Below are 13,609 nucleotides of genomic sequence, written 5' to 3' on the forward strand. Positions count from 1 at the left end.
GTAACTTTTTTCTGTTTGGATCCTGTACTTTTTTGTATTACTTCTAATTATTATATTTTTATTACTATTTTGGTGGGATTTTTAAAAATTATTTTTATTTCTGATTCTTGCTAGTATACAAAAAAGCTATTGTTTTCTATACAGTTATCCTGTATCTAATTGGTTTACCAAACCCTCTTATCGAGCTCTCATAATTATTAGTATTTCTTGGATTTTCTGGAAAAAAGGTAGATACACAATCTTGATCTGGAAATAAAAGTGTTTTTATTTTTTTCAACATACTAATTATTTCATTTTCGCACCCTGTTACGTTGTTAGCTAATGCAATAGAGTAAGAAAGTTATGGTGAGCCTCCCAGTCTTGTGTCTGATTTTGATGAAAGTCCCTCACTGTTGTGCCGTTTAGTAGACTGTTTGCTGATGGGTTTCACTAGTGTTGTTTTTTTACATTTAAGTAGTTAATTTCCTTTTTTTTTTTTTTTTGTCTTTTGGTCACTTTTTAATTTTAATAAAATTTTGATCTACAGAAAAGTTATAAAAATAGTACATTTTTGCCATTTCTGTTAGCATTCCCTCCTCATGTCTCTCTCCCAGCATCGTTCTTTTTCCTGAATAATTTAAAAGTTGGAGACATTATGTTCTTTTACCCCTAAACACTTCAATGTATATTTTCTTAGAACAAAAGACCTTCTTATACATAACCCGAGTGCAGTTACCAAAATCAGAACACTTAAGATTTATGTAATACCATTATCTAATCCACAGGCCATGTTCTAATTTTGTCAGTAGTCCAAATAACATCCTTTCCAGCCATTTTCTCCAGTTTCTTTTCCTTTTTTATTAATGGTTTTTCTCTTCTTTTTTCTTAATTTCATATATTGTGTTGAGAAGTGTCCTAGGTTTGAATCATCCTTGAATTCCTATAATAAACCTTTATAATTCATGATGTATTGTTATATTGTACTGCAGGATTTTATTTGCTAGTACTTTATTCCTCTGTTCATAAGTGAAATAAATCTGTTTTTGTTCTGTGTTTTCCATGTTTAGTATTGAGATATGAAAGCTTTATAAAATTAATTTTAGAGGGATCTCTTTTCTCTGTAACTTGAATTGCCTAAATAGCATAGGATTTTCCTGATTTAAAAAAATTAGATACAGTGCACTAAGCACTCAGACTGACCCTCTTAGAGGAAGGCAAATATGTCTCAGGTAATAGTGTCAAAGGGAATTCATCCACGTTATATAGTGCAGATAGAAGATCTGGAAAGAATTATCCAGGATCACCATAAAACAAACACCATGCAACTAATCAAACATTCTATACTATAGAAAGTAATATACAAGCAAAGCATGCTAAAAACAGATGAAGAGAGAATCTTCTTTCTTCTAGGAGAAAACAACTCAAGTGCGGAGAGATCCCTTGCAGTGAAATTGTGCTATTAGAAGAACATAATGAGAATATCAGTTCAATAAAATAGAACCTCAAAGGTGAAATTATAAAGTAGCATATAAGATGAAAAGAGAGATTGAAGAAGAATCAAACTGAGATTAAAAATAATGCCATTATAAATATAATAAATAAACCCAAAGCAGAAATAGCAAGGAACAGATTTGATATGGCTGAAAATCAAATTATTAGCATGGAAGAAAGTTAATCAAAGTGAACACAAATGAAAAAACAAAAGGATTAAAGCAATTAGAAGAAGAATGATAACTATCGAAATCAAAGACAAGTCAGCATAAAGGCAATTGATGTCCCTGAAATAGGGACTCTAATAAATGGAAAAGAGAAAGTTTTCAGAGATATAATACAAAAAGTTTCTTTGAAGTGAAGGAAGAATAAATCTGTGGATGAAAAGGGCAAATAATATGCCTGTTAAAATTAATCCATAACAATCACCTTTGAAACCATTCAGATTGAGTTTCTGAGCTTCAAAAAACTGAGAATAATTTGAGAATCCAGGAAGGAAGACAAGAATGAGTACTATTATGAATAGGCTCAGTGGTAAAAACTAGTTGCAGTGTTAATGATTAGACAGTTTAAGTAGAGTATAAACCTTTTATAGAAAATAGCCTACAAGAAAATTACCTTTGCTTCTCTGTTTTCCTGTTAGGGTGGTGTTCCTGTGGGCTTAGCGTCTAAACCCTTTCAGATTCTGTACGGACACACTGATGAAGTGTTGAGTGTTGGCATCAGCACTGAGCTAGACATGGCAGTGTCAGGATCAAGGGTAAGATTTCACCTTTAAGAAATAGTAATTTTTTCTACAAATTCAGAAGCAGTATTTATATTTAAATTTTTTTCTTGGGGGATAGGTAAAAATATAGAAATTTTATACTATGTGTAGGACTTTGCAAAAGTGACATAATGCAGAAAGAAAAAACCTAGAGGCTGCATTCTATTTTGATATTTTACTGGTCTAATTTATTAGTTAAGGGAAGAGGGCATTTTATGAAATAAAATACTATTTGAAATTTCAAGATTGGAATTTTTCCTAAGGTACATGTGGAATAACCATGTTCTCAGGTCTCACATTTCTTTATCTGACCCACTTTCTTTTCTTCTTTTTTGTTCTTTTCACTTTCTTACATTTCCTGTGTGTAGGATGGCACTGTGATTATACATACCATTCAGAAAGGTCAGTACATGAGGACTTTACGACCCCCTTGTGAGAGTTCTCTGCTCCTGACTGTTCCCAGTTTGGCTATATCTTGGGAAGGACACGTTGTCATCTACTCCAGCATTGAAGAAAAGACCACCCTCAAGGTATATAACAGCTTCATGCATAGGGCTAGACTCCCTATGAGCGTATCTTTTCCTTCCCCCATTATATATAGGAGGCATTTTGAAGAAGGAAAAAACACCACACTTTAAATAGCATGTTTTCCTTTCACCATTCAGTTTGTTCATTCCATACTGGTAGATGGACCCCTATCAGAGTCTTGGCCTCACGTTTGTATTTTGTTTTAGGAATTTCTATTGGTCTATATAATATGCAACTTCAAAAATAATTTCTGATTATCTGAAACTTCATAAGCTTAAGTGGAAATTATAAAATTAAATTATTTTTGCACAGGGCACATTATAAATAAACAAGCCATGAATTTTATATGTTTATTTTCCTTTCAGATATAAAGCTTTTTAAAAATTAAGAGAATCTTTTTGTTTTGTTTTAAGAATGTGGACTTTTTTGAACTGGATGAGATTTTAATTCTTTTGGAAGAGTGAGAGTTCTTGTTTAATATTTATTGGCAATCTGATTTGAAATCACTTTAATAATATTGTCTACACACTTTCTCTTTAAATATAACTGTATGTTTATTCCAAAATTTTAAACCCAGTTATCATTCTGTTGTAGTCATAGTTTTAATTGATAATATTAAAACTCAGGTTTTTTTGTTTTTTTTTAAATTGAGTCTTTTTTTTTTTTTCCTTAAGATTGGCACCTGAGCTAACAACTTCACCAATCTTTTTTTTTTCTGCTTTATCTCCCCAAATCCTCCGGGGACATGGTTGTATATCTTAGTTGCAGGTCCATTCTAGTTGTGGTAAAACACAGTTTTAATTAGAGATCATTAAATTTTCTTCATCTGATCTTTGCAGGATAAGAATGCACTGCATGTGTTTTCTGTAAATGGCAAGTACCTACGGTCTCAAGTCCTGAAGGAACAAGTATCAGATATGTGTGTAATTGGAGAGCACGTTATCACAGGCAGTTTGCAAGGGTTCCTGTCCATAAGAGATCTCCACAGGTAAATAATAATTCTTGAAGTATCACTTAAGAAAAGGTGGCAGAGGGTATAAATGCTAAGTGAAATAATGTCAGGCAGAGAAAGACAAACACTGTATGATTTCACTCATATGTGGAAGATAAACAAACACAGATAAAAACAACAGATTGGCGGTTACCAGAGGGGAAAGGAGTGGGAGGAGGACAAAAGGGGTAAAGGGGCACATATGTGTGGTGACGGGTGAGAACTAGACTATTGGGGGTGAACACAATGCAGTCTATGCAGAAACTGATATACAGTAGTGTACACCTGAAATTTACACAGTGTTATAAGCCAGTATGACTGCCATAAAATAATTTAAAAAAGAAAGAAAAGGTGGCAGTACTTTCAGCCTGGAGTGGAAATCAGCAATGTAAGATTTCTGATCTTTTGGTTTATCATTTATTATGAACATGTCTTTTTTGATAACTATGAAAATAATTGGGGAAACTAAAGTATTCTTGGATTAGTAAATGATATATAGATGTACATTTTAAAAATGTAGAAAATGTTGTGTGTATTTTACCACAATTAAAAGTTTTTTAAAAAATAGCCAGAAAAAGGGCCAGCCCAGTGGGGTAGTGGTTAAGTTCACACATTCTGCTTCAGCAGCCTGGGATTTGCAGGTTCAGATCCCAGGTGCAGACCTACACACTGCTCATCGGCAGCACCCCACATACAAAATAGAGGAAGATTGGCACAGATATTAGCTCAGCAACATCTTCCTCAGGCGAAAAGAGGAGGATTGGCAGATGTTAGCTCAGGGCAATCTTCCTCACCAAAAATAAATAAATAATAGCCAGAAAAAAACTTGTCATAGTGCCAAGCCTGGATTATGGATTTGGAAGTCTGTCCAATTATAGTTTGAGTTTTTACAAGTAAAGTTGGGATTTTTTAAATTTTTTCCTAACTATGGTTAAAATAAACTATTTTTAGGGCTAACATATCTGTTCAGGATTGTGTATGAGTGTGTGTTAAATTAGTGGGGAATCTTGTTATTTAACCCAGTGAAGGAGAGGATGTTTGAATGCTGGATGTGCCTGTCTACTAGTTTATATACACAAAGCACTGATTTCCCTGTGTGCCCAAATACATTCTTTTCTTACCCCTCAAAAAAAATTTATTATGGCTTATTTATACTTCTCAGCCTATCTTGGCCCTGCCTAAAAAACCTTTTCTTTTAGATCATTTCCTGATCCAGGGTGTTATCTTATTGCATTCATATCAGAATCACTTCTGTACCAACATCCTCTCCCTATTTTTGTATTTTCTTTCTCCTTTTTGTCATTCTTTCTTCTGGAGTAGAGCATGGAGTCCCCATTCCAATCATATCTTTCCAATATTTTCTTTTACAACTCTGATTTCAGGGTATTGTTAAGAGAATCCAAAGTTAGAAAAATCAGTGGGATCTTTTAGCAGATTAGTCTAGAAAATAGTATGTACATCATAGGATTCTAATATTATGCTTTATGTTTGAATATTTTGTATATGTTGTATCTTTTAAGATAAGGCAAATAGACCAATTTTATTGAGCTTACCTCCCCCCGAAAGATAAACTTTTGAGCTTTTGCCCTTTCTATCCAATTTTCTCTTATTAGTCAACTATGTGAAAGTCGTTTAGTGAGAGCTCATATATATGGTTAGAAGAGAAATATATGTTGAGAATAGAGGAAACATCTGTTAAGTGTTTTAAGTAACGCTATAAAAGTGGGCCCTCATGCGAGTCACTCAAGCTTTCAGAACTTAAGCTCCCATATCTGTGAAATTAGAATGCAGAACTAGATGATCAAGTTACCTCCCAGGTGTAAAATTCTGTGAATCCATTATATATCCATGTAATTATGTGTGTGTTTCTTATTTCTCTTCCAGTTTGAATCTCAGCATCAACCCATTAGCCATGCGATTGCCTATCCACTGTGTTTGCGTAACCAAAGAGCACAGCCATATTCTTGTAGGATTAGAAGACGGCAAGTTGATTGTAGTGGGTGTTGGCAAGCCAGCTGAGGTAAAACCTAGTATCAAGAATTTCATTTCCCGTACTCTTGGGGATTCCTTTGTTTCTCCTTCGTTCCAGTTGAATCAGAAGTCTCCATTATGGATAAACAAATTGAAAAACAAATTTGATCTTTCAAAGGATAGTAAATGAAAAGAGGATAAAGCTGGTATTCAAGAGTGATGTTTATAGTATGAAAAGCACACATTTGACATTTCCATCCATCATTCTGTGTGAATAAGAAAGTTCTTTTATTCTGTCTTTCCAAATTTAGATTCGAGGCCACTACTTGAATTTCTAATACAAAAAAACCTTTATAAAAATGAAATATAGCTTCAAACAATGAAACTACTTACTTTAATTTCAACAAATACCCAGCGTGACTGTATGTCAGTTGTCCTTTTGTAAAAGCATCATTTTTTACTTGGAACTACAAATATCCCCATATAACATGCTAATTCTCAGTGTGTGCCCTATAGTGACTGTAAATTTATTTGCCAGTGGTTTATCAATTACTGAATATTCAGATATCATGAATCTAATACTGTCTTAAGCAAGCTTAGTGTCTATACTCCAAGTAATTTAGCAATTCTTCTAGAAAATTTACTTTATTACATAGAGTCATATTAGGCATTATAAATATTTATTAATACCAGCAGTCTTTTCTGAGAAATCTAAAATATGACATCTGTAGGGGTTATTTCAAGAGAAGACGTTACTGAATAACAGTCAGTGGTTATAATAAATCTATCGTCAATCATAGGGACCTTTTTGATTTATAAATATTTTAAGATTTTGTTAGTCCTTATGCTCTTTTCTCAGGATGTTATTTTAACAAAAGAGAGATCTTAAGTTAAAGTGGCTGCAACAACATTTGCTTTCAGAGGTAACAGGTCCCCCAAACAATGTTTGTAAGTCTATATCTTGGTATCTCACTTATATTTAAACATTTGAAGCATTTTTCCATTCAACAGTAATAGAGTTTCTTGGTTAATAAATTTCCCCAATAAGTATTGCCCTCCTCTCCTCCGCTCGTGTGGTGATTACTTTAGAACTCTGCTCAGACTTCTGAGTTTCTTATTTTACTGAATTTTTAAAAAATGAAATGACTAGTATGTACACACATTTTCTTTTTAAAAATTGATTTGGAAAAAACATCTAAGCAGCTTCATTTCTTAGGCCTAAATCAATGTTTTGTAATATTTACGCCAAATAAGTGTTTTGTCCTTATTGAAAGATTTATATTCTAAAACATAGAATCTGAACTGTGTGTAGATTTTGAATAAAAATATTTTTTTACCTATTTTACATCCTTGGATGTATCAACTGAATTATGGATTTATTTAGCAAATAATCTAATTGAATACTTAGAATCTTGCATAATTAACATATAATTCTAAATGACAAGGCAGAAATTAAAAAGATCAATGTTTAGTTATGAAAAGATTTCTATTTCAAGATCTATTTTTACCTAAAAGATCAAAATCTTGATTAATGTGTATTTTTAAATCATGTAGCAGTTTATGTATTATACTATCAGCATGAAATTCATATTTTTAAATCAGATGGTAATGTGGGAATGGAAATACTCCTGGAAATGAAAATGCAAAAACAGGCATGCCAGAGTATCTTTACATGAGGCTTGTCTTTATCACTCCAGTAAATGTACCCTGGAGAAGTAACCATTGAGAAACGCGGCAGATGAGTCTCGATTAGAAAGTGCTTGCACTTGGGGAAGGAATTCCAGCAAATCCCGGGTTAGAGTGAGAAATGTTTCCCACGTGGAGTTTCTGCCCTTCCCAGAAGTGTAAGCACTTTCAGAGGGGCATTTACTCACTGGTTCACTTAATGTTTAATTAGTAATTGTTACCTGCTGGGAAGTGTGCTAGGTGCTACAGATTTAATGGTGGACGAAATGTGCCTTCAGAGAGCTTATGCTATTCTTGTTTCTAAATTACTTTTTGTCATTCTCTTGTTAAATATTATTTTTGAAATTCTTCTGTAAAAATATTTTAAAAGTACTTTCTTTTCATCAAAATGTTATTTTACTTTTTTCTTATCCTTGTGATTGGCGTTAATAGTACTGCAAATATTTAAGAAAGAAAATCCCCAAACCTGTGTCTTGTTAGCTAGATCAAGTATAACTTGAGAAGATTATTTTAATAAGGTGAAAATATATTTTTGTTAATATATAAAGTAAGAGAGGCTGGTAATTTTGACATAACTGAGACATTTAATTTAAAAATTTACAGGCTGGCATTAGATGTTTCTCAACTGAAAGACAATCAATTAGTGAAGGCTTTCTTTGATTATTATTAATCAAGAACATTAAAATGTTAATGATTCTCCTAACAAAACTTATTTCTTCTGTGTTTTATAAAATCAGTGTCTTGTATATCAATTTCATGTATTCTTTTTCTCTCTTTCTTTCTCAATAACATCTATTCTCCATTTCTCTGGATTAAACAGATGCGTTCAGGTCAGCTCACTCGAAAACTGTGGGGATCTAGCAAGCGGCTCAGCCAGATTTCAGCTGGAGAAACTGAATATAATACTCAAGATCCCAAGTGATTGTTCTTTCCATCTTCCGTCATGGATAACTGAAACTTGATTTATTGCTTTGTCACTTTAACTACATCTCTCAACTATCTGAATCGTTTCAGGGCTTTTATCCCTGAAAATCATTTAGGAATTACCAAAATTTCATATGATATGTGTATAAAGACGTAGGTTGTGACATTATCCACTTTAAAAATTTCTGGTTGATATTATTAAATCCGATCTTGTTAAGTATTTCTTGGTCTACACTAAGGTGTATTTGAGAAAATACATTTGATAGATTTAGTGGTCCATTCCTAAAGATCATTAGATCCATTTTTAAAAACAAACTCTGAAAGGTACTTACTATGTTTTAAAACAAAAAAGTCTAAAAATGAAGAAGTTAGATTCAGTTCGCTTATTATTCAGAACAACAAAGTTTAAGGTATTTCTAATAAAAGTACAGATAATGAGACAGTTGAGAGATATGGCTTTTAATATATTCTTCTATCATCCTCCTGCTTACTGACCATTATATTTAAAAATACGTCAATTTATTTATGGAACTCCTCGTTGGACGTAATATTTTAAAGGTATCTGTTGCATGCTTGGATTTTCAAAACTCAGTATAAATTCCAGGATTTCATGATAAGTTGAAAATAAGACTATTGAAACTGGTACATTGGCTCATTCCACTACTAAGTACATTACTAATGAGAATTTACTGAAGTGTATTATTATCCTTAAATAATAAAGATTGAGTAGGAATCAGAGAAACTGGAAATACACTTTGTAGATGTATTTCATTAGTAGTATAATTAAGGGAAAATGTTGGTTATGATTTTGACAGTGGCTCATTTAAGTAGCATTTGCAGCACAATTTGTATCAGCAAAGCTCAAAATTTCTTGGGGGTTTTCTTTACTAAGCAAATACTGTGTTTTCCCTGATAATTAGAAGAGTTAACAAGCATATCCAAATATATTACATTTTTACCTAGGACTTCCATGTGATTGATGTATCAATTGAAAAGATATGCATAACTTAAACTAGTCATTTAGATATAGTAATTTTTAAAAATATGCATTTCTGTTTCATGTTCTGTATAACTTTTAGGGTTACAATTAATATACTATACGTAGCTAAATGTTACATGCTTTACTATTCAAGATTTTAAAGCAAAAGGCTGATAGGTTTGTTTTGGAATTCAAAGAGATTGTTAAACCTAGTGCTTTTATAAGGTCGTCTTTTGAGTTAGGTCAGAGAGCTTTTACAACCGAGAGTGTCCTTAACCTGAGATTCCATGGGGTTTGGGGGATTTCCGAATCTCCTGAGGTTGTGTTGAAGTTCTGTGTGTTACCTGCACATTTTTCAGGAGTGAATGGTTGTGGGTCTTTAAGAGGGTCAATGATCAGGGGGGAAAAACACAGCTTTTTACAATAATAGTGTTTTTAAAATAATAATAATATTTTTTTATTACACAAATCATAGATTTCCTTACGTCCCATTGTCTTCTCAATTGAATCTTCGAGAAATTTTCCTTCTGCAGTTCTTCTCTCCTGTTGCCCACAGTATCTCATACCCTTTACTTTATAGCCTTATGAGTGAGTAAAAAGTTTATAAGAAGTAAAGAGTTCTGTTTAGGGAAGCTGTTTGAATAGACTTCATATGTTTGAGTCAAGACTAATAAAAAATTATAGAGGAATTTTCTTCCCAGTCATTTAAAATCCTCTGTTTTATTCAGTGAAAAACAGTTATGTTTTGAGTAAATAACACTGAAATAAACTGGTGCAGCAAGTGCAAATAGAATGTATGTAAATGTGAAGGTTTCCTTTTGAGGACTTCATGAGTTTGTGGTGAAGATGTCTCAGAACAAGTCAATAGAGATAATTATGATTTACTGAGATTATTGCTTCTGTTACCTTATTTCATTCTATTTTCACTTATCTTATGTTTTTTAGGAGGTTTCAAGTCAACAGAACCAACGTGATTGATTTTTTTAAAACTGTTTGTAAATCAAAACTTTGGAAATGTTTTCTTTTGCTTATTTATTAAGAGATTTTGGTATAAGGATGCCTTCTTTATTTTTAAGGCCACTTAATATTGGTTTTGGAGATTATTTTGGATGCTTATAAGTTACGAAAAAGTTTAACTTAGATTATCAGGGGAAAATTCCTAAATTTATGGTGTTTGACTTTCCTGCTTTTTAAGATGGAAGAACTGAAGAGGCAGGATTCATTTTATCACAGAAATAGGAAGAAGCTTTGTTCACAGTAAAATAGAAATCCTACCTAGACTGATAATAGATGTTCAGAGCAGGCAGTTATTTCTTATATTACTTTTTCCAAAAAGTAAAAACCAAAAATGTAAAATTTTCAGGAAAATCTTTGAGAATGGAACTTAAAGTTTATCTATTAAATAAGCAAACACAGTAGAACCATTAGCTGAATAATCCTCTTTTAACCAATTTTGCCCACTGAATTAAAAATCACTAGATAAAATCACTGGAAAGATATACTTTGGGCAATTCTGGTGTATTTAGACGTTATCCATAGAAATTATTTCTATTTTGTATAATAGGAGAAATTAACAGTATCATTAGAATGGAATAACAGGTGGACATTTCAATCGAATATATCTTAACTTGGCTATTATAAAGTCTGTTGTCTTTGCAGCCAGAACTTTTTGTCTGCTTTTGTTTCTTGGCACTGGTGATGATGGAAATAAAAACCTCAGCATCCTGGTGACGGGGAGAGATGTTGCCTGAGATAATGGTTTCACTTTCAGAAAGTGAGGTCAAAGTATTAAAACAATAATAGCTGTGCTCACTTAGAGAACAAACAAGCTTTGTAAGACTTTTTCAACTCTTCCCAATCAATATTCTGTCATTACTTAGATAAAATTGGAGGAGAGAAGAAAAAGTAGATAAGGGCATGACAATTAGGAAAATGTATGAAAATGAAGCCTGGGCACTTGGTTTAAGGTCTTTTAGGCCCGTGAAGCTTATGTGAGCTGTGAGTCAGCTTCTGTTTATTAATCTCCCTCAGGCCACAGCGCTTTTCTTGGGTCACATCGTTCTGTAGGAGAGAAAATGCCAAGTATTCGTTTATCGTTGTCGAGGAACATCAGTGAGCCTTCCTTTTTCTCTATTAAGGCATGTAAAAATTATCCTTGAAGAGCTGGTACTGAAGATCAACTTGATGCTTCTAAAGGAATGTGTGACCCTATAATTAATTAGAGTTTAGATTTGAAAGTTGAATCTTAACCTAAGAGTTTTTATGTTTGCTTGAATAGGAGTAGGCGGAGAAAGCTGTTAACTTGAATACTAGATTTTTATTTAATGATGATAGACTCATGGCCCTTGCCTTACATATATTTTATATTATTATTATTCAAGAAGTCACTAATGGAAATCTTTGAATTTAAAGAGGTTAGCTCCTTTTTTACATATTTATATTTATAAAATATTATTAAATGAGTAGCATTGTCTTTATCACCTTTCCAATGAAAAGATGCAAGTGCATGGATTATATTAAATATAAATATTGTATATAATATATAATATAAAATAATATCATATATGTAGTATCATAGGGTGTGTGTGTGCGGGCATGCATGCCTGAAGGTGATTTCTTCAAATACATCATTAAACTTGTCTTCCCTAAATAAGTTCTTACTTGTCTTTAGGATACAGTTTTTGACTGATATAGGAAGTGAAGTATATTCCTTTTCTTTTCTAAATCTAATCTGTCGTTTTCTTTTATCAGCCAGACTCGTGTCTCGTCCTCATTACTGTTCCCCTCATCAGCTGAAGCTGTTCTTTCCCGGTAATGACCAGTCTTAAACATTTGCATCACTCAACAAATAGCCATTCTCACTATTTGTCTTGCCTGATTCACTTGTCATATATACTCAGCGTTTGATTTGTTTTAAATGTGACCCCACTGAGAACATTGTTCTGGAGAGCTTTTTCTGATGCCATTAGGCAACAACAGTGTAGCGTTATCAGTCATCACTTCAATATTATTAAAATGTTGGCTGCAACTTGACTTCTTTAATTGAATCTAGCATTTTCTAGGCTGGCGTTTCTTAATGGAGGTTGCAGGTCAGACTTGTCCACGAACTTCTATTAATACACAGGAGTCCAGGTACTGCTCTGGACTTTCTGAATCTCTTTACTTGATATTCTTGATATTAAAAAAAGTATGACTCAGGATTATTACATTAAATCTTAAAGTATTTTCCTCTATAGAGATTATCTCCATTCATTTGTATAAATCAGATCTAATATTTACAGGCTAATTTGAAAATAGGTTTAATCATTATCCTTGGAGACATTTTGTCTAAAGTTTGCTTGGAATGGCTTTCTTCTCTTTGTTTTGTGTGCCATAGAAACAGTCAGACTTCCTCTTCAGTTGCAGTATTCTCATCACAAGCCCTCTTCAGACCTTACACATTTGAAAATTATAACTAATATTTGCCTCCAACAAAGTGTCCGTTTGCTTTTATTAGTTCCTAGTGACTATCAGTGAATATTTTGCATATTTGAATTAGGTAACATTTCAAAGTATTAATAAAAAGCATAAGTAACAAAATGCCAGATTTAAAACATAGAATTAGATCTCTTGTAGCCTTGATGCCAGTAATCAATAGATTTTCCTAATTAAAAAGGATTGGGCAAATTCCCTAAGGACTTCTGATGACTTCTGTAGGTACAGCCTCTGTATGGTAAATAATTGAGATCAAAGATGAAATGATCTTTAAGTTAAATAATTAAGATTAAGTTTAAATAATCTTTAAGTTTTCAAATGAAAAGTCCTAGTAGTACAGAAAATAAAGCATTAACGTTTAAGATACTTAGGCCTATATTGGAAATGGTTCCATTTTCTACATTGAAAATATCCTCGAGTATAGGAGTTAATGTGATTTTCTTCAGTATAAGAATCTTGAGTAAAAGTGGCTATATTGTCAAATACTTTCCTGGGAGATTGTAGTAATCCGTCAGACACGTCTTCTTACATTTCCTCATTGACATCTGTCACATGTGGGTAATTTCTAAACACCTTGCAGGATTTGAAGCTAACGGTTTTAGTGAAAAATAAAAGGACAGAGATACAACTGTATTTACTTTTGTCTAAATGCCTATAATCTTAAGAACTGAAAATTCAGAGGAAAAGAACAAGTAGAAGTTTACTAATTCAACATTTTTTTTCCATGATATACTTTGAATGTTTCCTTAGAAACTTATTTTACAAATATTACCATAATAATAATAACAATAACAACAACACAATGTTGTTATTGAAAGAA

The 13,609-nt window shown here is 32.5% G+C and overlaps 1 protein-coding gene across 12 annotated transcripts in view; it reads left to right on the top strand.

Moving 5' to 3' along the window:
* The window catches only part of NBEAL1 (neurobeachin like 1), a 203,494-nt gene extending 192,691 nt beyond the window's left edge, over positions 1-10,803 (top strand). For 11 of the 12 annotated variants that reach the window (XM_070580766.1, XM_070580765.1, XM_070580771.1 and 8 more), the window contains 5 exons: positions 2,114-2,230; positions 2,605-2,766; positions 3,604-3,752; positions 5,640-5,775; positions 8,233-10,803. In XM_070580766.1, the coding sequence (XP_070436867.1) occupies positions 2,114-2,230; positions 2,605-2,766; positions 3,604-3,752; positions 5,640-5,775; positions 8,233-8,334 (666 nt within the window). In that variant the 3' untranslated portion in view covers positions 8,335-10,803. The remainder of the gene's footprint in view (positions 1-2,113; positions 2,231-2,604; positions 2,767-3,603; positions 3,753-5,639; positions 5,776-8,232) is intronic. The other variant, XR_011528531.1, reaches the window with a different exon arrangement.
* The last annotated feature ends 2,806 nt before the right edge of the window (positions 10,804-13,609 follow it).

Source organism: Equus przewalskii, chromosome 17, assembly GCF_037783145.1.
Source record: "Equus przewalskii isolate Varuska chromosome 17, EquPr2, whole genome shotgun sequence".
NCBI classification, from domain to species: domain Eukaryota; kingdom Metazoa; phylum Chordata; class Mammalia; order Perissodactyla; family Equidae; genus Equus; species Equus przewalskii.